This window comes from Urocampus carinirostris, chromosome 12 (assembly GCF_059441175.1).
Source record: "Urocampus carinirostris isolate Australia breed hairy pipefish chromosome 12, RoL_Ucar_1.0, whole genome shotgun sequence".
Classification (NCBI taxonomy): Eukaryota; Metazoa; Chordata; class Actinopteri; order Syngnathiformes; family Syngnathidae; genus Urocampus; species Urocampus carinirostris.
The window spans coordinates 29,605,434-29,629,241 of record NC_142360.1 but is presented as its reverse complement, the minus strand read 5'-3'; the positions used below and the strand labels follow the sequence as shown (position 1 = coordinate 29,629,241).

General features: G+C 41.1%; 2 protein-coding genes across 2 annotated transcripts in view; both read right to left on the bottom strand.

The window, feature by feature from the left end:
- Window positions 1-1,128: 1,128 nt before the first annotated feature.
- On the bottom strand, window positions 1,129-8,548 carry slc35a3a (solute carrier family 35 member A3a). The gene is made up of 7 exons (XM_088349898.1): window positions 8,244-8,548; window positions 7,979-8,133; window positions 7,787-7,909; window positions 4,517-4,691; window positions 3,591-3,709; window positions 3,392-3,525; window positions 1,129-3,271 (listed from the first exon to the last, which is right to left on the bottom strand). The coding sequence occupies exons 1-7, from the start codon at window positions 8,431-8,433 to the stop codon at window positions 3,181-3,183; spliced, it is 987 nt and encodes a 328-aa protein (XP_088206024.1). The 5' UTR covers window positions 8,434-8,548; the 3' UTR covers window positions 1,129-3,180.
- A 7,418-nt stretch (window positions 8,549-15,966) lies between these two features.
- The window catches only part of notch2 (notch receptor 2), a 47,597-nt gene continuing 39,755 nt past the window's right edge, over window positions 15,967-23,808 (bottom strand). The window contains exons 28-35 of the mRNA XM_088348949.1: window positions 23,133-23,275; window positions 22,854-23,058; window positions 22,623-22,710; window positions 22,402-22,552; window positions 20,680-20,999; window positions 20,374-20,521; window positions 19,392-19,489; window positions 15,967-18,668 (exon numbers count right to left, since the gene is read on the bottom strand). Of these exons, the coding sequence (XP_088205075.1) occupies window positions 17,286-18,668; window positions 19,392-19,489; window positions 20,374-20,521; window positions 20,680-20,999; window positions 22,402-22,552; window positions 22,623-22,710; window positions 22,854-23,058; window positions 23,133-23,275 (2,536 nt within the window). The 3' untranslated portion in view covers window positions 15,967-17,285. The remainder of the gene's footprint in view (window positions 18,669-19,391; window positions 19,490-20,373; window positions 20,522-20,679; window positions 21,000-22,401; window positions 22,553-22,622; window positions 22,711-22,853; window positions 23,059-23,132; window positions 23,276-23,808) is intronic.

The following is a 23,808-nucleotide window of genomic DNA, read 5'->3' as shown; positions in this document are numbered from 1 at the left end:
TGGTCCCAAGTGGTCACCATGGGCTGCGTCAGGAGCAACAAGTCACACAGGAAGAAATTGTTTGTGAAGCAGGCAGTTCTGTTGCAGCAGCGCATGCGCCAAATCACCCATAAACAGCACCTGGTATTCCCAAGCGGTCTCCTATCCGAGTACTAGCCAGACCTGACCCTGCTAAGCTTACAAAGGTAAAGCGTTTTCAGGGTGGTATGGCCGTAAACAGAAAAACAAAATCTTTTGCCCCGCCAAAATTCCAATTTTTACAAGACGCAGAAGTCATCGTGCAGCTATCTCGGACTGGGTTAGCTTTCTGTGGTATGGCAACACCACCGAGAAGGTCATCGTCGTGGGCCCCAACTCCAAGCCATTGGGTTTCACCGTCAACAACTGCTACCCAAATGTTAACAGGGCAGCGCTGGTGAACCGGCCCCATCAGCCGACGCTGACCCACCTCCGGGGGAAGCAAAGCTTCAGAACCTGGGTGATGGTGCTAAATACAACTTCCCCGGAAAAAAAATCTCCGGAAAACCATCAAGTGGTGCTTTAAGTTGGACATCTTCGGGATCCAGGGGATGGCTGGTGGGCCGGTGGCGGCAACGAGATACTGTATGTTGGTAGAAAACACTCGGCCTTTTATTACTTAATTGATACAATTTATTATGGCAGTGGCTCAGGAGGTAGAGCGCTCTTCTTGGGATCAAGGGATCTCAGTTCGAATCCCGGCTCCTCCGTGTTACATGTCGAAGTGTCCTTGGGTAAGACACTGAACCCCTAATACCCCCAATTAGAGGTTAGCGCCTTACATGGCTGCACGGTCGCTATTGGGAAATGTGAAGCACACTGTAAAGCGCTTTGGGAAGTCTTGACTTGAAAAGCGCTATATAAATGCAGATAATTTCATTTCATTATTAGCTACGGGTTAAACAAATTAATGATGCATAGTGAATTAAACAAACCAAACTGTGGCAAGGTTTTTTCCTTCCTGGGCCTCTATTTGACAGTCCTCATTAGGGGTAAGGTATTACAAATTGTATATTTGCAAGTTGACCTTTTTTAAAAAAATAATTGAATTAATTGTGTTGCAGTATGTTTAAAGCTTAAAGGAAAGAGGAGCAACATGAAAGCAGACCATTCACAAGTTTTTCCACTTTATAAAAAGATTCTCTTAGTAGTATTTAAGACAACAGTGTATCCGCACACACACACACACACACACACACACACACACAAAAGATCATAACAGTCAACTCATACAATTAAACAAAGGATTTGAAATAAAACCTCATAAATCTCTGATCAGCATATACAACAAAAGGAAAATACCACATTTTAACCCGAAATTAACAACCAATAAATTACAGGAGTAGAAGGACTCTGTTATTTCAACTAATGTCTTCTGATTAACGTCATTATTTTAAATCTGCCGTTTCTCGCATAAACTGTAACCGACTCAAAGTGTTCGTAACAGACTCGGCTAGTCACTCCGTTTCCCGGTAGCCATGTTGTGCAGTCGTGGACTTTGGTTGCTTGGCAACAGGGTATGAATGTACATCGTTTTACTTTACGATACCGTTGTTTACAATTTGATTGCCTCGTCTGCTGCTAAAGCCAGTTAAGATTAAATCAATATTTTATATTGAAATTCTTTAGGGTAAATCAATTTTCAATGTAAAGATTTCTATGAATACAATGGAACCTCAGTTTTTGTGGAGAACCTCATTTCAGAAAGTCCAATTGAATAAAGATTTTTATTGGGAAATTATGAATGAACTAGTCTGGACAAAAACACAAAATAAATACATTGACAAAATGAAATACATTTTATTTAAACATTCTAGGTTTACATTGTAGTATTTTTTTTAAATTCTATTTATATTTAAAAAGGTTAAAGAGATGGTAATGCAGATTCATTGACTGCAAGCTCTTACCGAATTAGCCTTCAAAATAAACGCACAACAAACCAGCCCAGGTTTGAATCCTTACAAATTTTCGTCTCAAACGTTTGTTAAAGACCCTTTTGAAATGAATGTTTCTCTTTTTGTCACGGTCTTGTTCGTGTGTTGAAATGTTGGCCACAATTTTAGTTATTACTTATGTTTATTGTCTATGCTCTTGCCCCTGAGATTTGATCTGCAACCTCAGTGGAAATGTTTACATCTAAGCTTAAAACACACTTCTATTCTATAGCATATGAATCACCTATATTATATGTTGACAATATCTGTGTATTATTTGTTATTGCAACATCCATTGCAGCCTGGTCATCCTGGAAGGGGGATTACCTCATGTGCGGTCCCTTCTCAAGGTTTCTTCATTTTCCTCATGATGAGGTTTTTGAGTTTTTCCTTGCCCTCATGTAGGTTTTAGATCAGGGGATGGTGTAATAATAGTTTGTGGTTTGCAATAATCTGTTGTCTGTGCAGCCCTTTGAGACTCTTTGTGATTAAGGGCTATACAAATAAACATGACTTGACTTGAGTTTTATGTGCAACAAAATAAGATATTTTATTTCCTTTTTTACAAAAATACAGAATATAATTTCATAAACAGTCAAATAAATATTTTAAATTAACAAATTTGGCTACCGATTCTGACACTTTTGCTTGTATTTATTTTTACTATATAATTACCTCTTTTTAATATTAAATATAAAAGCAGTAACGTTTGCTCATTAGTAACATTTTTTAATGACAGGTATTATTTAAATAAAGAGAAATCATATTTAAGCAAGCAATGTTATCTGCCAATTAAATAAAAAAATACTTGATAAGATGATTATGTTACTAATTTTACAACATTTCAATTCAAATGACAACAGCAAAAAATATCTGAAAAAACAAATGTTTTGCTTTGACTTGTTGTTTTCTTTCAAAACTAAAGCAAATAGACCTGACATTCTGAAAAAAAAAAAATAATAATAATAAAAGAAAGACATCAAAAATTCTAACTTTCAAAAACTGAGGTTCCGGTTAGTATTCCCACTGAAAAATGCCCAACTGAAAAATTGGCCCAGATAGCAGTTTTATAGGGAATGTTTACACAACAAGTTGTGATTTCCTACCGATTGAGGCACTTAAGGTGTAACCAGCTATTGTCTTACTGCTTGACCTTTTTTTCACCTTATACACCCTTACTTTCCCTGACCTTTCTTTGGCCTTTGGTCCCGGTTTTCTGACGTTGTTTTCACGCCCTGCTAGGGTTTGTGGGTGTTTTGCCTTTGTACCCGTAGAGGAATGTGGCAGAGATGACCAGAAGGGCACCCAAAAAGAAGAAGCTGAAGAGACAGAAAATCACAGCTATCTCTGCTGATGTCTGTATCTCAAGGTGTAAACTGTATTGTCTTGTATTCGTGGAGTAGGATAAACTCGTTTAATAAACATAAAAGCTGGACTACCTGGTAGGGTCAAAATCCTGTAGCCAAAAGTAGGAAATGAGCGTGGAGAGGATAATGGACAGCGACGTGGCGAATCCTTTGAGGATGTTGTCCGCGTATTTGATGACTGCCGCGACAACAAGACCGCCTAGTGCCTGAGCAAAAAACAAACAGATAAAAGGAGGAGGAACTAGGGCGGTCAATGTGACGCAGAACCCACCTGCAGTGTGACCACAGTGAAAGTGACTGAATTGTAGCCCTGAAACATGCCTGATTCCATGACTTTGTCTCCATCGTATATCAGCATCCCGAAAAACCCAAATACCAGTCCAAACATCCCTGAAAATGAGTGGAAAGTTAAATTAAGAATCATGTTTGTGAGTTTTCTGGCTCAACCTTTGTTGGATCAGATTGAAAGAAAAAGTTAGTGTTTACAATGTTACAGCGGTATGATTAGTTAATCATTGGTCACTGTAAATGCAAAATTTGCAACTACTCAATGATCCAAATTTCTAAATAAACAATAGCCCAATCAAACAAATTAAAAACATTTACAAAACCTCCCCCATGATTTAAAGCTACAGACGACAGTTGGTCGAAAACACTTTTCAAATATCAAAATGACAATTACGACAACTGCATCTTGACATTATTTGCAAGCTTCTACCAAAGGCATCGGAAAATTATGGCCCGTAGGGCATTTGAATCCAACCCCCCAAACGAAAACATTTTAGTTTTGTTTCCAATCTGTTTCTCGTTGACATCTAAGCCCTTTATTAAAAATGAGCAGTGGATTTTTTATTTAAAACTGACAGCGCACCAACAAGATTAGTAAGGTGACAAAAGGATCATGACGGTAATTAGAGGCTGCTATGCAAGTGGATTCATAGGAGTTTTAAAAGAGTACTAAATGTTCGATGACATGCAAGTGTAGTCTCTATTGGTGGAATTTAACAAGCTCATAAAATAGTTGTATTTGTTCGTTGACTAAATAAGTAAGTGTTGCATTTTTAGCAAGCAGAAGCATATTGTTACCTTATTGTCACTCTTGTCCCCAGAGATATGATTTAACATAATGTAAGGTGATGGAAAAAGCTTTGCATGGATTTTGATCAGAAATGTGCACACCGGCAATTTTTGACTGACCGAGCTGGATGTTGCGGATCCACACGCTCTGTTTGCTTTCCTTCAAGATCTTTTCGAAGTAGACGCCGGCGAAGCCGCTTGAGCAGCACGCCACCAGGACGGCCATGACACCCACAAATTGTGAGCCATTGGGCTCAGATTCCTTTTCTGCCACCACTGAGGATTCAGAGGGCCACTGCGACGAAACACAAACCCATTAGTAGCGACAGGACTATTAAAGCACTTACACCAAGTAGCCCCTTAAGAACACCTGAGTAGCCCGCACATAGGCTCTGTAAACAGCTCACCAAGTCACCAGTGATGGGTCAAAGTGATTTTCTAGGAAATCTGATTTCTAACTGACATGGTGCTTTGGTGGTTGACTGAGGATATTTTAACTGTACTTCTAATAGTTACAACCATGTAATAACATAGCAACGACATAGTAATAACATGACAAGTTGTTATTTTAGAAATTCAAACCGGTAGCCCTTCACAACAATCAGTAATAAAAAGTAGCTCTCTGATTAAAAAAGGTAGGTGCCCCCTGGATTATGCTGTATGCAATGAGTGATCAATATCAAGTTCAGGTACTGCACAACAGTGGCGCCGTGCAAATATCTAAGACAATTTCCATCCATAAGGTACATTTTTCACATTGCCTTTAGCTAAATGCTAATCATCTACGCATCATACTACAGAAGCTGACGAGTGCCATAACCCTAAAATAAAAATGTTGTGTATGTATATATATATATATATTATACAGCAGAAAAACATGTTTAATAAAATACAAAAAAATAAATTTTAAAAATTGATATTGCAAAAAATATTTAAAAACAACAAAAAAATCCAAGTTACATTTAAAAGTGCCATTTTTAGGTTGAATTAGTTCTGAGAGTATTTAAAATTTGAAAACAACAGTATCGACCATTAATTAAAAAAATTGTACAAATTCTTTATGAATGTAAATATTTGAAACAATCAACGGATTTAGTGATTACAATGAAAATAATGATAGACAACTGAGGCGTGTTCAGGAGAGTGAGTGATTGCTATCGCGAGCTATCGCTAGCTTCTGAACGGCCAGTGATTATTGAGCGCTCGCGTGCCCGAGTAATCACGGGAGAAAGACCGCTTACTTTGATTTCCAACATGGCGTCGACAGTGCAGAAGATGGAGGATCTCACCCTGACGAGTGCTGTTGGCGATGTAATATATCGTCTTACATTGCCTGGTAATGTTTGTGAACAATGCAAGACAGGTATGACCCTTCCACTGCGTTTAGGATAACCTTAACTGTGTCAATATGCGAACTGTCGCTCATATCAGCCAACTCGCTCAAAGCAAGCTGTAGAACGAAATCCATTGTACTGTCGTCGGCCATTTTGGATCAGTAAGGCAATCACAGTGAGCGATTACAAAACGTTCAGCAGTGCGCGGCAAGCGATTATCAAGAGACTACATGTCTGATCACTCTCCTGAACACGCCTCAGGTTTCATAAAGAACTAAAAGTGGTGTTGATTGATTCCTTTAGATCAGGCAGGTCAAACACCCGGAGCGCCATAAATTTCGGAGTATGTCAAAAAATAAGCAAGTCTTTAAGTAATTTCTATCAAAAGTTATGATTTTTTAAATATATGCAAACCAAATTCTCTTTCCGGCTGCTAGAAGGAAGCGTTGAGTTTGAATAGTACGGTGAGTTGTCTCTGGTATAAAACTGCATTTACTCAACTGTTAAAATAAACAATTTAACCAATTTAATGCCAAATATGAAAATCTTTCCCATTTTTTTCTGAATAATGTGTTGTGTTAAGAAACGATCCCTGATCATTCTTGATTATAATAAGTAGGGTAGGTTACAAATAGAGGTCAACCAATTTTCGGGCAGGCAAATTATGGACACCGATATTTGGGAATTAGGCATATATCCGTATCAGCATACTTATTTATTCAACGAGCTAATTTTTAAGCAAGATACCAAACAACACGCGAGCCTTTTGTTGCATTCCAGAAAATTGGGAAGCCGGGTTTTCCAGAGAAAAGATATTTTCCCCCGACTTCGCGACTAGGACCTACCACTTGGAGTGTCATTCTAATGATATTTTCCTGGTCGGAGGTTGGAAAACCCAACTCCCCACTTTTCTTGAAACACTTTGAGGTGTTATCTGGTACCATCCAAGTTGGATAATTCCGACTTCACAATGTTATGAAATGCAGCATTTCTCTCACTCTTCTATATTGAGTTTACAAGAGGATGCCTTTCCAGTAAGCCATGACCTTTGTTTACATACTTCTTTTCATTGTGACATACTGAAGTTCAACGCAATAATATTCATGAACACGGCTAGTTGTACACAAGAAGGCTTTATATAGTGTACTTAACTAGCCTTATTGTAAATGCATGTTTGTAGTGTACTATACTCACCTTCTTGTAACGCATATTTATTGTATGTAGTTGTTCACTGATCACTGTTACATGAGCATCATTGTTATTGAGAGTCTGATTTTATTCGATTTGCCCATGTAAACGAATGTTTAAATTGGATTCAAAATCTGACTCCCCTATCTACTGTTTGCAAAGTAAGACACACTTCGAACCTATTTAGGTGTGTGGCTTTAGGAGACTACAGAGGAATAAAACACTTATTAGTCATATGAAAGTAAAAGATAAGTCATGTTAATTGTGTTGAAATTCTAATTTATTTACCTTAAAAGGTTTCAGAGCACTATTGAAGTTTTATTTAAATCCATAGCAAATATTGTATTTGTTTTTGCATTATGAATATCGGCTCCAAATATCGGTTATCGAACTCCTCTTAGTACTAATAATTAGTGTTGCCATCGTCCCTGAAAAACCCATATCGGTCGATCCTTCGTGACGAGAGTAGGTTGAATGATAAAGCATAATACTGTACTTAAAAAGAAAGCATAACATTTCGAGTTGACATTCTGATCCAGCCCACCTGAGAACAGAAAGTCTGGATCCAGCCCCAGAAGCCAAACCGAGTTTGATATCTCTGCTCTAGAAGGTACTTTCTGTCTAAAGATGCACTCAAAATGTAATGAGGTAGCATTTTTGTGTAAACCAAGAGCACCCTCTAGAGGAGTAAAAATTAACATTGCTGGATTTTCTATTTATACTTTTCGTATTTTGTAATTTGCACTCAACCAAAGTGGTAAACAAAGATAGATTTCTACTATTTGGTAGCTCTATAATTGCTATATTGATAATTTGTTTTTTTTAAATACTTCAATCACACTAAAATCCTCAAAAGTTTGCCGTCTACCTGTACAAGAGCCACTCCGGCCATGAGGATGAGCAATGAGAGCCACTGGTAGACGCCCAGCCGCCTTCCCAGCATGAACACGGAGAACAGAGCCGTGGTCAGAATCTTCAGCTGGTACGTGAGCTGGCACACACAAGAGTGTGCTGAAAAATGAACATTTACTTCAAGACCAGAGGGAATTTGTGAATGTACCTGGTAAGTAGCTGCGTCCAGGTTGGACAGGGCGACATAGAGCAAGTTGTTCTGTAGGGTGTAGATGCCAGAGGGGATTGCCAGCTTCAGGGTTTCCATGGGCTTGTAGGCGATCTCCTGGCGAAGGATGCTGTTAAATGCTCGTACGCTATAACCTGAGGAAAAACAAGGCTCGTTCTTTAATCAATTTTAATTAAGGGAAATCAAATGATAAACTAGTAATGCCTCAATAGTGAAAGGTACTTTAAAGATGACATGCACTCACTGTGGTCTTTGAAAACAAGCATTAGACAGATGACGATCTTCATGACCTCGGCCACAACCACGGCAGAGGAAGCCAAGTATCGTGGACCCTCCGCTTGGAAAGTTCGGGAGTAGCGCATGATGAGAACCAGTGACGTGGTCTGGAACACCAGCACGCCCAGTGAGAGGTACTTGAGCCGGGAAGAAGCCATGCTTGCCACCCAATTAGAAGGCTTATGGGAGATGAGAGGACAACGTCTACATTTACATTAGGGCAGTAACTCGATTTATCTATCCATCTACCTTGGTCATATCCCTCAAGAAGGGTGACCGACAGCAAGACAAACAAATACAAAGAAAATAAAAAAGAGAAGAAAAATAGCAAAAAAACACACACAAACATTTTTTGACCATGGCCAACCCAAATGCCCAAACACCTTAACAAGTTGGGCACCTCGGCACCTAAGTTGGTCATGCTTTCGTCTCTCCAGATGAAACACGAGAAAGCGGCCATGTCACTCGGGTCAGGGTGACACAACACACTCTTTTGTTCAACAGCAGAGCCCGACAGCTTTCACTGGTTTACCCCTGCCGCATCATACGGGTGTCCAGCCCATTCCTTAGAACACGCCCAAACATCCGACTATCCTTTAACAACACCTCTCCACTCATTCATATCACCAACAAAGTAACTCGATTAGAAATCGGATATTGAATTTTTGGAGCAATCTGAATTAATCGTTTACATGACAAACGACCTCGTCCGTATACAGTACATGGAGTTTGCGACTATTACTATTACAAGAGTGTGGATGGATGGTGTTATGAGTGCACTGCAGGAACGAGGTCTAAATATAATGGAAGCTAGAGCTCTTGTTGGTGAAAGGAGTGGAGAGGTGTTGTGAAAGGATAGTGGGATTGTGGACGCGTTCTTAAGGATGGGCTGGGCACCTGTATGATGCGGCAAGGGTAAACCAGTGAAAGCTGGCGGGCCCTGCTGTTGAACAAAAGAGTTGGTTGTGTCACCCTGACCCGAGTGACATGGCCTCTTTCTTTTGTCCTGTTTCATCTGGAGGGACGAAAGCATGACCAACTTACGTGCTGAGGTACCTAACTTGTTTGGGTGTTTGGGCAATTGGGTTGGCCATGGTCCAAAACTTGTGTTTTTTTTTTTTTTGCTATTTATTTCCCTTTTATTTTCTTTGTTATTGTATGTGTGTGTCTTGCTGTCGGTCACCTCTCTTGATGGATATGACCAAGGTAGATAGATAGATAGACTATTACAAGAGCAAAGCAGGAGCAGCATTATGCAAATGAGTATTACTTCGCATTTAACTTTTGACATTAAACAAAGGAGGATTTCATTCATGTCACTCACCAAATTCACAGAAATACCAAGCTTGTTTCCTCCACGCTCCAAAAGTGAGCTCCATGGCTGCGTTGCATGTGTTTACAAGATGTGTTCGTACATGGTTAGCCAAAAGCATAATTTCAAACTGACTATGGATCGATAAAATTGCGACATGTACTATATATAGCTACGTTTTTGCTGTGGGGGCAGAAAATAAAACAAATGTCCTGGAGAAATCAACCAATACATATTTTAGTGAGTAAGCTAGAGTTTGCATGTCTCATTTGTCTCTGTACTACAAGTCCCATAGTGCTTAGGGGCATAAAATATCCCAAATGAGGACAACTGCACATTTGCACAAGAATTTAGATTACTTAAAAGCGTTTGCTGTACATGCACTATTAATTGGAAATTTAAAGGACTAGCCAAACCATGGCAACACTAATACTCGCCGTTGGGTTGAAACCCTAATTGGATAATTTTACGTTTACATCTCTTTGAATAATTATTATACTGGCAATTTACTATTTCCAATTGGATTATTGCCTGCATGTAAACGTACCCAATGACAGAGGAAATAATTCTTGATTAAGACACTTAACTCAAGTTTATTACGATAATTAATTCAGATTGTTAAAATGTTTAATGTTTCAGGAGGCTGTAATGATAAAACTAAGTATTTGTTACTATTATTTACCTAAGTGTTTCAAGTTTTGCATGATTAAGGGACATGGAGAGGAAGATAAATGTTGGTATAACCCACAGGTGTCAAACAGGCGGCCCGCGGGCAAGCTCAGGCCTGCTAAGGGATTGAATCCGGCCCGCGAGACAACACTTAGAGAAGCGCAAGAGAAAAACAAGCTGCAGGTTAAAATATGTCAACTTGTTGTTGCCAAAGCCAGGTGCCTCGAACAAAGACACTGCACTTGGATTTCTTTCTCTCTCTCTCTTTCCACCCCTTTTCTCTCACTTTCTGTCTCTTTCACTCTCTGTGTCTCTCTTTTTCTCTTCCTTTGTTGCTCTTTGTCTCTTTCTCTCCCTGTGTCTTTAACTTCTTTTGCTCCAACTTCCTTTTTCCCTTTTCTCTCTTTTCTCTTTCTCTCTTCCTACCCTTCCCGCTTTCTTTTCCCTTTTCTCTCCTTCTGTCTTTCTATTTCTCTTTGGATTTCTTTCTTCCTCTCCCTTTCTTTTCCCCCTCTCTCACGACTTTTTATCTCTTTTGTTTCTCACGCTCTCTCCCTCTCTCTCTTTTTCTTTCTTTGTCCCGCACTCTCTCCTTTTCCCTCCCTTTTTCTCTCATTTCCTGCTGTTTTCTCTTTTTCGTTCTCTTTAATCTACTAGTCCAGCCCCCGACAGAATGTTTGTTCTATCGTGAGTTTGACACCCCTGGTATAACCTGTACTGAAACCCCTTATATAAAAAGGTGTACACAATAGCCATCATGGTTTTCCACCAATCAGGTACGCACACCTGTAAGAAACCATTGCCACCCTAAAATAATGAACAAAAAAATCAGTGTCTGTTATATTTAAATACATCGAAATAGGTTGTATTGAATTACAAGCAGCAGGGTAGCACAGTGGTTAGCACATGCGCGTCACAGTTCAAAAGTCATGAGATCGAACCTTCCTGTGTGGAGTTTGCATGTTCTCCCCGTGCTTGCGTGGGTTCCCTCTGGGCACTCCAGTTTCCTCCCACATTCCAAAAACATGCAGGTCAGGTTAATCGGCCTGTCCAAATTGTCCCTAGGTGTGAATGAGCAAGTGAGTTGTCTGTCTCCATGTGCCCTGTGACTGGCTGGCAACCAGTTCAGGGTGTCCCCTGCCTGAAGATAGCTGGGATGGGCTCCAGCACCCCCGCGACCCTACTGAGGACAGGCGGTGCAGATAATGGATGGATGAATTACAAGCATATATTTGCCAAAGGGGTAGAACTGCCTTTAACGTGCTAATGATAACAATTGTGTACATGAAAACCCATTCGTGAGATGGTACGTTAGAGAAAAATATATCTTACCTGTTTGTGAGTCTTTAAGGGATTCCGGACATAAATTGAAATAAACTCGTGGAGAAGTGTCAAATCCAAAACAGCTAAGAATGCAATCCTTTGTTTCTTTCATTCACGGCATGTCCCCTGCTGACGGTTTTGTACGCCTACCACGCACAAAACTCACATTTTATGAGACACCTGGACTCTTAAAAACATTCTAATTCAGACAAGCATTCCAATTACAGCGAGTTTACGAGAAACGCTCAATACAATAGTAAGAATTTTCACTTCCGCGTTTCTTCTTTGTTCTGTCCTCGTTCAATTGCAGCTGTTGCATATGCGAGGCTGCCATCTAACGGCGAGTTGGCGCTTTATATCTCAATGAAGTTCGCAAAAGGAAAGTTTTTTTTTCTCTATTGACCCTTTGCACACACAAGTAACACACGTAACGCACTGCATTACGGTGTGGAATGCTGGGTGCACAGCAGCAGACAGGAAAACACTCCAGAGGGTCATCAAAACAGCCCAGAAAATCGTTGGTTGCTCTCTGCCCAGTCTGGAGGACATTGCCTGCTCTCGCTACCTCAGCAGAGCAGAAAAAAACATCAAGGACTTTTCTCACCCCGGCCACCACCTCTTTGAGCGCTACAGGTCACACAAAACAAAAACAAACAGACTCAGAGACAGTTTCTTCCCTAGAGCCATTACCACCCTAAACAGACACCGCACAAAAAACTGAAAAACTCTTGCAAACACACTACCTCATACGAACGTAAAATGTTACTTATGTCTATGACTCTTGCACATGTTGACTGCACTATGTTTACTGCTCACCTTGCACAATGTTGACTATTTTTTTGCACTATGATGACTATTTTTGCACCAAATGCATATCGCACAAACCCTTACGATACCAAACTGTATGTGACATCCTACATGCCGACATTTCTTGTTTAAATATTGTGTAAATTATAACTATAACCTTATCGTCCTTGTTTTATAACCGTATCTTCTCTGTTCCTTTATCTTCTTGGCTTTTTTACCTCACTGTGACTGTGTGAAACTGGAGTGTCATGCCCAATTTCGTTGTCACAATATGTTAACCCATTTTGTAACAATGACAATAAAGGTATATTCTATTCTATTCTAACCACGTGATGACACCACGACAGGCGGTAGTAAACTGGAGTAAGCACATGGTATGGCCAAAAAACAGTTGACAACAAAAACAAAATGCTATACTATTGAACACCATTAGCACTAATTAGTCAAAGAAATATTGTGTAGCTGTCAGATGAGGTGGCGCTCCTTGTCGAAAAGCACAAATGGCGTTTTTTGAGAAAGTGAAGATAGCATTAGCAGGGCTAGCCACCGACTTCGTAAACAGTCTTCCTCTTGACATGTTCACAGATATAATTGAATCCTCCAGTCTGCCTGACTTCATTCCAAACGATGTGTACCACTAGATTGTAAATGGAGTATCCCCATACAGTATTGCTGACCTAAAAGCTTATACAGTACAAGGCTGGATGCTGTTAGGAAATAAATATTAAAATGTATCGTTTACCAAATTGTTCGAATGAGTTATCTGACTCCATTAACCAAACACAACTTACGCCTAACAATGCATGCTCGTTTCTTTTTGGGAAAATATGGACAAGAGACCGGCATTTCCACACGGGGGCAGATTTATTTTCTTAAAGTATTTAACTAAGTGAACGCCATCGAATCAGCCGAATTATCGTCGCTCGCATCTTTGTCGAGCCTTTTCTCTCGTTCTCCCTCGATCTTCTGAAGTTCTTCTCTCGACCCACGTCTCCCAAGCTGGCGTGCCGGCTCCTCCCATGGGCGGGCCAGGAACGCCCATGTGGGCTCTACCTCGTCGCCTCGATGTGTGGACCCCTGCGTCAGGAAGGCACATCTTGCGCCGGGAAGCGCTGATTATCATATCAGCCCTTCGTCCCAGTTCCTGCTGTTTTCTGTAAACATCATTCTTCACAAGGTTGCAATGACTAGCCCCACAGCTCAGCCAGTGAATATCTTTTGCATTAAATGTAATTTGTAGTTGATCGTAAAAAATCCCTTATAGTCAAATATATAAAATCCTTCAATGCTTACTAGTTCTTTGTATCTGGTACGCGTTGCTGTACTTCATTGTGCAGTAAAATTCCTGGAGTACCCGAGAGCTGCCAGTGTTGTGCATCCTCCGTTTGACTGCAGATAAACATCACAGACTTCTGTCTTCATCAAACCGGACAACATCCCTAATAGGGCATAGAATCTTGCCCACCGCAAAGCAATAAATCAAGTGTTGTCCCCTAGGGTGCTTCCTGCCGTCCTTCATGGCCCTCATTCTGCAGGGAAGGCAACCTGACGTGCAAGGGGTCAATAACAGATAACACATTTTGAATCATACATCACATTGTGAAGACTAATGAATATAACTGGAAAGGATAGACAAATAGAAATAGACGGATGGAGATAACTATAGCAAATTATATTATATCCATCCATCTATCCATTATCTGCACCGTTTATCCTCAGTAGGGTCGCGGGGGTGCTGGGGCCCATTCCAGCTATCTTCGAGCAGTGGGCAGGGGACACCCTGAACCGGTTGCCAGCCAGTCACATGGAGACAGACAACTCGCTCACTCTTTCACACCTAGGGACAAATTGGAACCGGCCTATTGACCTAACATGCATGTTTTTGGAAAGTGGGAGGAAACCAGAGTGCCCGGAGGAAACCCACGCAAGCACGGGGAGAACATGCAAACTCCACACAGGAAGGTTCAATCTCATGACCTCAGACTTGTGTTGCACACGCGCTAACCACTGTTCTGCCGTGCCGCCCATGAGATTATAAATGAGGACTTTTTTTTAGGCATGTAATTAGTCAAGATGAAATTTCGATCAATACATGCTGTTGTCATTAAAATAAAAACTACTTTCTCCATTATGTAGGCTACATAAATGTAATGCAAGTAACACTACTTTATAAAGGATCTCAAAACACACTAAGCGCTGTGAGCATTCATTTGAAATCGGATCAAAAACTCATCGTAAAATGAAAATAAAGAAATAACACACACACGTTGGGATATAATAATCTTGGTTTTAATTGAGAAAATAAATTTGGTTGATCTTCAAAAAAAACGTTTGAAGTCTAACCTAACGGAAAAACACCACAACTACTTCATATAGACTTGGAGGAAAAATGGATATTCACAAACCTTATAGAACAGCTTTTGCCTTTGTATGCAGACCGATTGAGTTCTCAAACTATTACCTGCTTGGGAATATTTTCATTGCAATTCTGCAACCGCATCGAATGCACTTGAGTCCCAAAAGTCGTCATACTACTAGCGAGGCAACACTATTATTAGTAGGTATTTTGGTCCTTTGAGCATCCACTACTAACGTGTGACACAAACCTACAAGTTGGGACTAGGAAAGTCACAAAACACTTTGATGGACCTCTAGACTTGGCTTATGCAACACGGGAAAAAGATGGACAATGATTGTAACCAATGCTCCCTCTAAACTGCCCACACTTTCTAAGCGCACATGAACATCTATCCAGGGCATAAAAATTAGGGGTTGAAATTGCAAAACGAATTCCCTAGGATATTCGGTCAGAAGTACAGTGCATAAGGGTAAAAACAACTCGGTTTCCCTACGTGTGTCTTAAATGCAGTATTTTGAAGTCAATATCAACACGAGATTGGGTAGTAAACGAAAGGAAGCGGAGATAAGAGGGTGGGGGTGGGCAATAATGGAAGAACATTGTTCCAGCCGTTAAACTGTGGACCTTCCATTGAATGGCCACCTTTGCACAGTGTGTTTCATTCTGCTTGACCATGGTTAATAAACCAACTTGACATTTTTTGCTTCTTTTGTGTTGCCAAACATCATAGGAGTGTGACTTTTCTCATTTACAGGAAAAATATGTTTTTCTCGGGTTATCCGGTGCTGAGAAATCTGGTGTTATATTCAAATAATTGGCAAACATATCAAGTCTTTTTGCCAGCACTCGTTTCACAAAAAAGTGTGATTGCAACCGACTAAATAAAGCCACACAATGTTAGTATTATGTAACAAAAGTTACTTTTGAAAAATAGAAATCTCATGTCAAAGTTGTTGTAAAAACAACTAGATTGTGCGGCGTGCAACCTTTCCAATAGTACATTAGCCAATTCAGTAATATGTGAAAAATAATTTACCATTGCCAAAAACTCAGCAAAATGTAACTTGATTTGATGGCAGGTTTTAGACATGTTTCGTTATGATTTTGTTGCAACACACAGGATTGATGCTGCTCACCATTGTTCCGAGCTATGCTCACAGACTTTGTGATTGCTCAGACTCGTAGAAGCTTAGAGGGAACATTGATTGTAACTAGACTGAAAATAGACAACAACAAAAGAAAAATAGAGAAGGTTACATCGTTTTGGAGCATACATGAAAAAAGGCAGTTTGTACAATAATCATCATGCACCTTTGTAACATTCACAATCATTCAAGAAGTGCGTATGGTATTTTATATAAAAAAAAGAGCAAATTAAAAAAAATCTCTGCCATGTTAAAGTTCAAACTTTACGAGCAGAAGGCGCTGTGCGTCCATGTAGGTTTCAAACACCAAAAAAGGGAAGAAAAAAAATCCATGGAGCTCTGCAAATAGGATTGTTCTTTGTGTAACAGTAACTGTCAAAATACAACACGTAGAAAACTTTAGATGGTCTGGTGAGTAACAAAGTTGAGATCCGGTCCAACAGACTTGACACAAGGAGAGTGGTTTCAACAATAACATGTAGCATGGCATAAATATAACAACACAAGTCGAAATCTATAACGTCCTCGCTTCTCATCACTGGGCTTGTGATCATAAAAAAATACAAAAAAAGGTTGCTTTGCCAAATTAATTTTGAATGTGTTTGGTATACAGTTTTGAGATATACAGTACTGTACAGCGAGGTACCTATGCATTTAGTTCAACTCAATGTTCTTACGAAATAATAAGCATCAGGAGTAAGATCAGGAGCTGAAGTCTCTCAAGGTCAAATAGTCCGGGTGTGAGGCCCAATCGTGGCATACAGTAGCTCATTCTGTTTGCTGCATTTGAAAAAAACTAATAAATGTATATGACAGGGGTGCTCAATACGTAGATCACAATCTACTGGTGGATCCTAGAAGTAGTACTGGTCCATCACGGGAAACTGTATTTGGTGCTTTGTATTTGTAAGGACACATTTAGCGGTCAATACAGCATGTTAAGATTACAGTGTTGGCTATCATTTATTTGCAACATTGTTTACCTGGAAAAGAGACCGACGAGTCAGGCTTACATTGGAAATTAGGAATTAATTTTTTTCAATGCATACTGCTGCCGATTCTTCATTGGTTTTAGTTAGTTTTTAATTCAATCACACAATGTAAACAGAACTCTAAAAGTATAGGTAAATCATATTAGCTTGCTCATTTTTAAGTATCTCGTGTGCTGCAAAAGTGCGAGCACCCCTGGTATATGACATCTGAAGCTTGGTGATAAACATCTTTAAAGAAACAAAACACTCTTTAGGTCAAGGCACCATGGCGTTTGATTTTAAACTCGGGGATTTCAGGAACTTCATGCACATTTTCTTAAGTGCAAAGAGAGAACGTTATAACATACGACGGGAACGAAGAGAGTTACTATGAGAGTCATTCTTTGGCTGCCTGGCCGCCCACCTACGCAAACACCTGCCTGCTCCCCAGGGTCGGCGGCTGCTGGGTCGCCTGCGGCGGTGCCGGTTGCGCCTGGGGCTGGGGCTGCAGCTGCACCTGCTCAGGAATGTGCGTGTGGCGGGTGGAGGGCAAAGCATGGTGGCCATTGCCAAGCGGAGTGGGGCTGGTGGTGACGTCGGACCAGTCCGAGTTGGAGTGTGGCGAAGACGACGACCACTGGTCTGGGGATTCTGGCGAGGGCGTCAGATAGGGGTGCTCGTTGGGAGGGTGCGCCGGATGGCCCGGGGTAGTACCTTCAGAGCCAGCAGGAGTGAAGCTGTGCACAGAGGGAGGCGTGGGGTACTTATCCACCGGGCTCTGCAAGGGCGGATAAGTAGGCAGGGTTCCGCCATGGTTGACGGTGTGGGCGTGCTGCATGGGGCGGGGGAGCCCCATGTTCATCTGCTCAGGGATCTGGTACATCAAACCCTGGGGGCAGTGGATGTGGCCGGGCCCTGGTTGGGGGTTCTGGGTCTGTGCCTGAGTCACCTGCACATGGCCCTGCTGCGGCTGCTTCAGCATGCTTTGGCCTCCGCCGGTCGCCATCATTTGGAAGGTAACAATAGGAGGCAGCTGCTCCCGACTCATGGTGACATTCATGGGGGTCAGCATGGGGCCCCCAGGGCCATGGTGCCGGACCATACCACGGTGGGTTCCCCCCATTGTGTGCGGCACCAGGCCGAACATGTGGCCGCTGTAACCGTGCTTGGACATGCCCACCCAGGCCTGCTGCTGCTGCTGCTGGCCTAGCATGTGGCTGACTGGGGGCAGCATGGGCCTGGTCCCAGGGCTGCTCATGAGGGGCGGGGAGTTAGCCGTTGTTGAGGCCGCCCCTGATGCCTCGCCTGTGTACGAATGCGGCGACTCCAGGGAGTCGACCGGTGACATGGTGACGGAGCTCTCGGGAAGTCCTTCAGCTGGTTTCACACCGTTGATGGCACTGCCGCCCACCGCCACCGGACCCTCGCCTCCAGCGGGCTTCTTTCTGCGCTTGGCCTTCAGGTCTTTAGCATCCTTTGCTGCCCCATTGACACCTCCCACTTTGGCGCCTCCTCTCCGGCTCTTTTTCCCCTGGGGTCCAGGACGCATGCCGATGAAAGTGGCTCCGTTGGCTCCGCACATAACTGAGGAGTTTCCACCCATGTGATTGGGCCCGTTGTGGGGGCTGTGAACCAAATTGTACTGGTCAAGCAGGCGCACTATATCATGGTGCATTCTTTCTTGAGCTGTGTCTCTGGGGAGACGATCCAGGTGGTCGGTGATGTCCCGGTTGGAGTAGTGGTCAAGGAGTACTTGAGCGGCTTCGAAGCTGCCTTCCCTGGCTGCCAGGAACAGTGGTGTCTCCTCCTGAAACAAACAACATGAGGCATCATGACGACTTGTCCTGATAAACACTGAATACGACCAGATAATTACAAGTTGACGTAAGGTCAGGCCAAATAAATCCAGCCCGACCCAACCAAGGCCTGTCGTTATTAAAGCCTGACACAGCCTGAGCCTGACCAATTAACTAGATTTTCAGGATTAAGCCTGTAACAAATCCAAAATTTCATATTGTATTTGTGAAAACTTTGGAGAATGAGAAGAGATTTATGATAACAAATTAAAGCCTGTCTTTTGTAAAGAAATCTGATTTAAACAAGACAATATAAACATTTACATATTTTCTATTTCTGTGTCTGCAAAGATTACATTATTTGTTTATTGTCCATTACTGACGAAAATACTGGCAAGAACATTTTAAGGCCGTCCGTCATTTTTACAGGTTGAAAATTGGGCTATGAACCACAGCAACAATACGTACTTAATAATCAGGTACACCAATTTAGGAGAGAGCGAGAGACGCAGAGAGACAAAGAAGAACAACGATAGCCCGTCAAAAGCAATTTTTTTTTTACTATTCACATACCTTTTTACAATACTTTTTTAATAAGCATATATATATATATATATATATATGTCAGTTAGAGAAACCCGGCCCGACCCGGGCCGAAATTACGGTCGGATCTATCTCGGATTTAGGCTTAAGATCCTCCCTCTAATTGTAACACAGAAACATATTGAACTGACCTTATTGTCTTGCATGTCTCGGTTCGCTCCATTCTTCAAGAGCACAAGTGTGGCTTCCACATTGTTTACTGCTGCAGCCCAGTGAAGAGCGGACTTGCCTAGAATGACAATTGAGAAGATGCAAAAAAATGAGAAGTTAATGCAGAAATCAGCTGTGTGATCGTTGTTAATTACCCCCATTTTTCTCACTGATGGATATGGATTTTGTTTTAGGGAAGATAAAATATTAGGCAGAGCAAAAAATAATCACCACATACTTTGCCAGTTACCATGAAATAAGTAATGTTTTAAAAAATAGAGTTTGGTTTTAACCTAAACTCTAAATAGTTGCTATCAAACATTAAAAAAAAATTGTGACAATAGAAAAACAAAGGTTAGTTGCTAGCTGCTAATGCTTGCAAACAAAATGGAGCGTTCAAGCTTCTTTTGCATTTTAAGCAAAAACAAAACAAGAGGTCATTTGGCCAAGTGATTCTAGCTGATCTTTGTAAAGGGTTATATTAAACTAATCATAATTTGGCAGCCAGTTAATCAATCCCTTTTTTAATAACTTATTTTCATATTTCATTTTGCATATTTCTTGGCCAAAAACTCTTAACAACTGGAGTGCTTTGTGGCCATTATATGGAATGTTGAGATCAAACATGTTGTAAAGGCAATAAATTATATTTCTGTGACAGACAAAAGCACTGTCAAAGGAAAACAACCTGTTTTGCGGTCATCTTGTGCCATTAAAAGCCATTCATAAATTATATTTTCAGCAGGTTGTTTTCAACATTTAGTATGCATTTTAATCTTAAATGATACCTATTTTACTACTAAAATAAAACTCTTCCAGGTGACAGGTATTTAAGTAATGAAACATACGTAAACAATAAAATAAAATAAAAAGTATGTTAACGTTTGTAATGTCACATTACAATCGTAATGTAAAATCAAATGTTATACATATATAGAGCACTCTTGATTTAACAGTACTGACCATGATCATCTACAGCATTTATGTCAGCATGGCAGTGGATTAGTTCTTCCACCAGGCCCTCCACAGCCAACCTGGCTGCCAGAACAAGTGGAGTGGTGCCATCATTCATTCGAGCGTCCAGATCGGTTGCGCGATTGCGAATGAGAATCTAGGAGGAAGCAAATATGCCCAGAAAAACTTGATCGGTCGGGAGATACATGATTTACGTACGATTCATTCAACCTTACGATTCATTATAGACATTTTCAGTAAGTTTATAGAAATATACTTGTAGGGTTAAGGGCAAAAGGACTGTTGAGAACTCACTTGAAAGACTCCCTGCGCGTCTGCCGCGACGGCAGCATGTAATGGGGTCCTTCCCATGTTGTCGTGGGCGTTGGGATCAGCTCCAGCATCAAGAAGCCTCTTTGCAGCGTCCGCTCTGGCGTAGCGGGCGGCCAAGTGAAGCGCAGTCTCGCCCGTCCGGTCCGTTTGGGCCATGAGTGACGCACCCTGAGCAATGAGGTCTGAAATAATGCTAGGACCGGGTTCATCGCCTCCGCTTTCCTCTTCCTCCTCGCCGGGGAATGAGCAATCAGGCCCTCCACCATTGCGAAGGGAAGCCAACATCAGAGGAGTAAAACCATCTGGGAGAGGATCAAAAGCAGGCATTAACAGTAGTATTAGTATTGAACCAAAAACAAGGTTTGTTAATGTCCTTAAATCTAAATTTTAGTTATACTTGCTTAACGTGATTGTTTCATTTCATTCATTTTTTATACGTGTATAAAGCGCACCATTAATTTTTGATTAAAAATCAATACAAAATTTTGTCTCAATTTTTATTAGCTCAAACTTTGCATTTGAATGCAACGGGAAACGAACCCGGGTTGAGGCGGTGAACATGACTAATTGGAACCACAGGACCACCAGTAATGTACATGACACATAAAAAGGCATAAGATTTTATGTCATCTTCACACTATTTTTACTTACAAGTGGTTAAGATACGGCGCTCTGACCACCGTGACCCAGGTTTAATTTCTGTTGCAACCAGTGATTTGCAATTGTGGTCAGCAATAGTTTTTGACTGTTAATCATTCCACAAATATTCTAAAACCTCGAGTATTTCGCGCACCCAAACTTTGAGTTATTTTTTGGGTAAAAAAAATCTTCATTGAACAAAAACAAGTACAATAGTCAAATACTGCTCCAAATTAAAGGTGGGGAACATAGTTTGGGGTGACCTTAATGTGCAGCTTCATAGAGGCTGCAATGATGATTTCCACCGGAAGATGGCGACAGCTAGTAGTAAAATTTTTCAACTTTCCATCATCCATCCATTATCTGCACCGCTTATCCTCAGTAGGGTCACGGGGGTGCTGGAGCCCATCCCAGCTATCTTCGGGCAGTGGGCAGGGGACACCCTGAACTGGTTGCCAGCCATTCGCAGGGCACACAGGTACAGACAATTTGCTCACTCATTCCCACCTAGGGACAATTTGGACCGGCCAATTAACCTAACATGCATGTTTTTGGAATGTGGGAGGAAACCGGAGTGCCCGGAGGAAACCCACGCAAGCACGGGCAGAACATGCAAACTCCACACAGGAAGGTTCGATCTCATGACCTCAGAACTGTGCTGCACACACGCTAACCACTGTGCCGCAGTGCTCCGCTAGCTGAAGGTATATACATCCGTATTGTTCTTATTCGCTGTATTTATGTATTTTAACGAGGAAATTCTGCTCGCACTTTTCAATATAAATAATGGTCAAAATAAACCTCATTGATCTTAAGTTACAACAGAAGGAGACACATTTCAAGTAGAATATTTGTTGATTTGAGACACAGGTTCGTGCATTATTATTATTGTTTTACATATTTTATGAAATCATCAAACGTCACACAGTGAAACAAAATAATCGTAACATTTCTCTTTCATGGCTTTATGAGTCAAAAATGTTGCCAATTCTGGTATTAGTAGACTGGTAATAGATTGGTGACTTGGACAAATGCTGTAACATTGTCACCTACGAGTCTTCTTACCAGGTCCTTTGACGTTGACATCCAGGCAGTCTGAATCCATGTCAGCCTGAGGCGGGGTCAGGATGACGTCAGCGGCTTTACGATGCTGCAAAGTCCATTCCCTATGGTCAACCGCTCCATCCGAAGACATTAGCAAAGGCTTGTCTTCATTCTAGCAGGTGACAAAAACTTTGAACCTACATTCATAACAACATTGTGCTTTTTAGAGTTTTCATACTCACCCTTGGAATCTTAGCTGGAACCTCATCTTCCATCCACCTCTGATCCTGACGTCCATCAATAATGGATCCATCTTGGCCCTTGAAATTCCTGGTGTGACAAATTCACTTGATTTATTTTCCCTCATTCAGTTAATGCAGGAAATAATACTAAACCAAAGCTAGATTTACACTTTTTCTCGCACATAAAAAGAATAATCATCACTTCTTATTCAGCAATATATGTCCACTCACTTCATGTCAAAGTCATCTTGACCAACAGGTTCTCTTCTCTTGTCATTTTTATTAGCCGAAAAGCCTTCGGGCCGCCATAACTTGCCGTGTTTATGTTTCCTTTTGACTGCCAGCATCCCAAACACCAAAGCGATTAGCATGAGGAGAATTACAACACCAATCACGTAAATTGGAAATGGTGTGGACTTCTTAACCGTCAGGTCACCTGTAGGCCAAAAGGGGGCGGTGTGAATAGAGTTTTCTGTTGTTTATTTGAGACTGGGTATTAGAGCCACTTACTGTTGACAGATACAAGAGGATAAGGCAGGCCAGCCTTAATGTGTGCCGCTGCAATGAAAGAGGCAGCTTCGTTGGTGTTTGAGAAACATTCTTCAGACTTCTGGGCACATTCGCGGTTGTCAATTTCTAGGTGGACCACAGAACTGGGGGGAAATGTATGTACAGTTAGGGTTTCTGCATATACAGACTAAAAAAACCTAAACATTCCGTTTAGAAGACTATCAAAGGACTACTGCAAATTTAGCAAATGAGTGGATACAAAAACAATACTGTTCTGTCAAGATGACAGAGCAAAAGGAGCACATTCATTTGGTAAAGAGAAACTTAACACATACACAAATCTATCATAAAATAAAATGACACAAGGCATTTAAGAAAAAGAATGTAACTCAGCAAGGCATTTGCTGTCAAAAAATGCACTTTTTTCAATGTGCTTTTGTGATGGATTTGTCAACAGAAAACAAAAGTAAATGACTCTAGAATAAACTGTATTCATTACTGTACCTTCTCAAAATTCCATCAAACAAATGTGGCATGATCACAAACCAATAAACCAACGTAAAATAAAAACCCAGATTAGAGTATTGAGGTAACTTGATCTGTGGACTGCTCTTCTTAAGCTCAGCATTCGTATTGAAATTTAAACCAAAAAATAAAACCAGCCAGGAAAAATCCT